We start from the raw sequence: 2,007 nt of genomic DNA, 5'->3' as shown, positions 1-2,007 counted from the left end.
TTGAAGCCGCCGACTCCGATCTCCAATAATGTCAAAATCCAAGGGTTTTACCGACGTGATTGTGATCTCCTCCTCCTCCTCCTCCTCCTCCTCCGATGACGACGACGATTACCAAGATGAGATACGAGACTTGGTGACGGCGACAAAGATGAGGGCGACTCTCGTAGGGGCGAAACGTTACGTAAGCCCCAGCTCCGTCGAGGTGAAGACGGAGAAAACTAAGAGAGATGATGAAGTTGATGATGATGATGATGATGATGATGATTGCTGCATTCTCGATTTCAATCCTTTTGAATCCGCCGCCGCCGATCTCGTGACCAAGCTCTCCCTTGCCGATGGTGATGACAGCGACCTAGATGAAGAAGAAATCTCCATTCTCTCCGTCAAAGGAGAGGTATTTCTTCTCTGTCTCCTTTAATTGATCATACTCCTATCGTGTTTACTTTAGTTGCTTAGGGTTGAAGAAAGGAACCCAATTTCAGAAGAAAAAAAGATTTCATTTTTTTATAGAATTTCCTTCTCATGGGCATTTGATGTGATCCCCCTTAAGTTAGAATCTAGATTAAAGAATCTTTTATTACCATCGTTTGGAAACACAACGTACAACAAGGTGGAATATGCATATCGTAACAATTAATCAAAATTAATCAAAATTAGAATAATACCTTGAACACTTTCTTATCTTTTGTAATCCATCTCCCAAGATCTACCTGAAAAAATTTCATAACTTTCTCAAGATAAAAAGCCTCCAATTGAAATTCACCCGTCACCGAAGAAGAGCAATACTCAGAGATAGGATCTCAATTTTTTATTTTTTATTTTATTTTTCTTTTTATTCATAAGATTTTGTGTATCTTCATAAGGCTACATATGAACCTTATATACAGGAATATACATGATTAGACTAGCCTTATAGATTTTAATTTTAAACAATTCATAATTGTTCAAAACTCTATTCATAACAATTAAAGATAGAATAGAATTGTTCAAACACTATATCCATAATAATTAAAGATATAAGAGAATTTGTATTGCTCGTAAACCTCTTCTAATGATATTATTTTGACCAATTAGGTCTCATATCGAGAACTAATTATTAATCAAATTAATAATTTTAATTTAATAGTCAAATCCTTATCTGACCAACTGTTCATAAAAACTCTTCTATAATATGAGATTAATTATTTATAAATAATATCTTACATTTAGCCACATTCAGTATCATTTATTTTAGGCAACTCTTTTGAGCAGGAGAATTCGCCTTCTTGTTCATGTCTAAATTACAATTCATTTAAACATAAATAAAAATTATTTTAAAATATTAAAATATTTTATTTTTATAAGAAAATAAATTTTAAAAAATATTTTTCAAAATCACTTGCCTGTGGGAATTTAATAACATTATTGAATCACATAATAAATTAACCAAGGTTGTTGATAGCGGATCGCGGCGCGTCGCGGCGAGGTACCGCTAAGGCTATTGCGCGTTATTGCGGCGAAATAGCGGTAAATAGCGCACTGTCAAATAGCGGTCAAATATAAATATATTTAAATGTTCTAAATAATAAGAAAAATCAAATAAAAATCTAAAAATTCTACAAATGCATAATTGATAAGCTTGTTGTATGAAATATGAATGAACTATGAAGAAATAAATTCAAGAAATATAGCATCTAATTAGTTAAGGGAAGTCGATTACCTGTTTCTCTGTTGCAGACGAAGCCGCTGCCAACAGAGATGGAGATGTTGTCGTCGGAGCCTGGAAATCTGACGATCGTCGGAGCCTGGAAGTCTGTCGGTCGGAGCCTGGAGGAGGAGGATGTTGTCGTCGGAGCTTGGAGGAGGAGGAGGAGCTTGGAGGAGAGGACAGTAATCGTCGAAGTCGTCGTCAGAGGGCCGTGAGAGAGAGGATAGTCGTCATCGGAGAGAGAGGGCAGTCGTCGTCGTCGGAGTCGTCGTCGTCGGGAGTCGGGAGTGGGAGAGAGAGGGAAGTCGCTGGAAGTCATC

The 2,007-nt window shown here is 36.8% G+C and overlaps 1 protein-coding gene across 1 annotated transcript in view; it reads left to right on the top strand.

The window, feature by feature from the left end:
- Positions 7 to 2,007, top strand: part of LOC109837441 — a 13,149-nt gene continuing 11,148 nt past the window's right edge. Inside the window, exon 1 of the mRNA XM_020405682.1 lies at positions 7 to 394. Coding sequence (XP_020261271.1) covers positions 29 to 394 — 366 coding nt within the window. The 5' untranslated portion in view covers positions 7 to 28. The remainder of the gene's footprint in view (positions 395 to 2,007) is intronic.

This window comes from Asparagus officinalis, chromosome 4 (assembly GCF_001876935.1).
Source record: "Asparagus officinalis chromosome 4, Aspof.V1, whole genome shotgun sequence".
Classification (NCBI taxonomy): Eukaryota; Viridiplantae; Streptophyta; class Magnoliopsida; order Asparagales; family Asparagaceae; genus Asparagus; species Asparagus officinalis.
The sequence above is the reverse complement of the archived record's forward strand: the minus strand, read 5'-3'. Positions and strand labels throughout refer to the sequence as shown.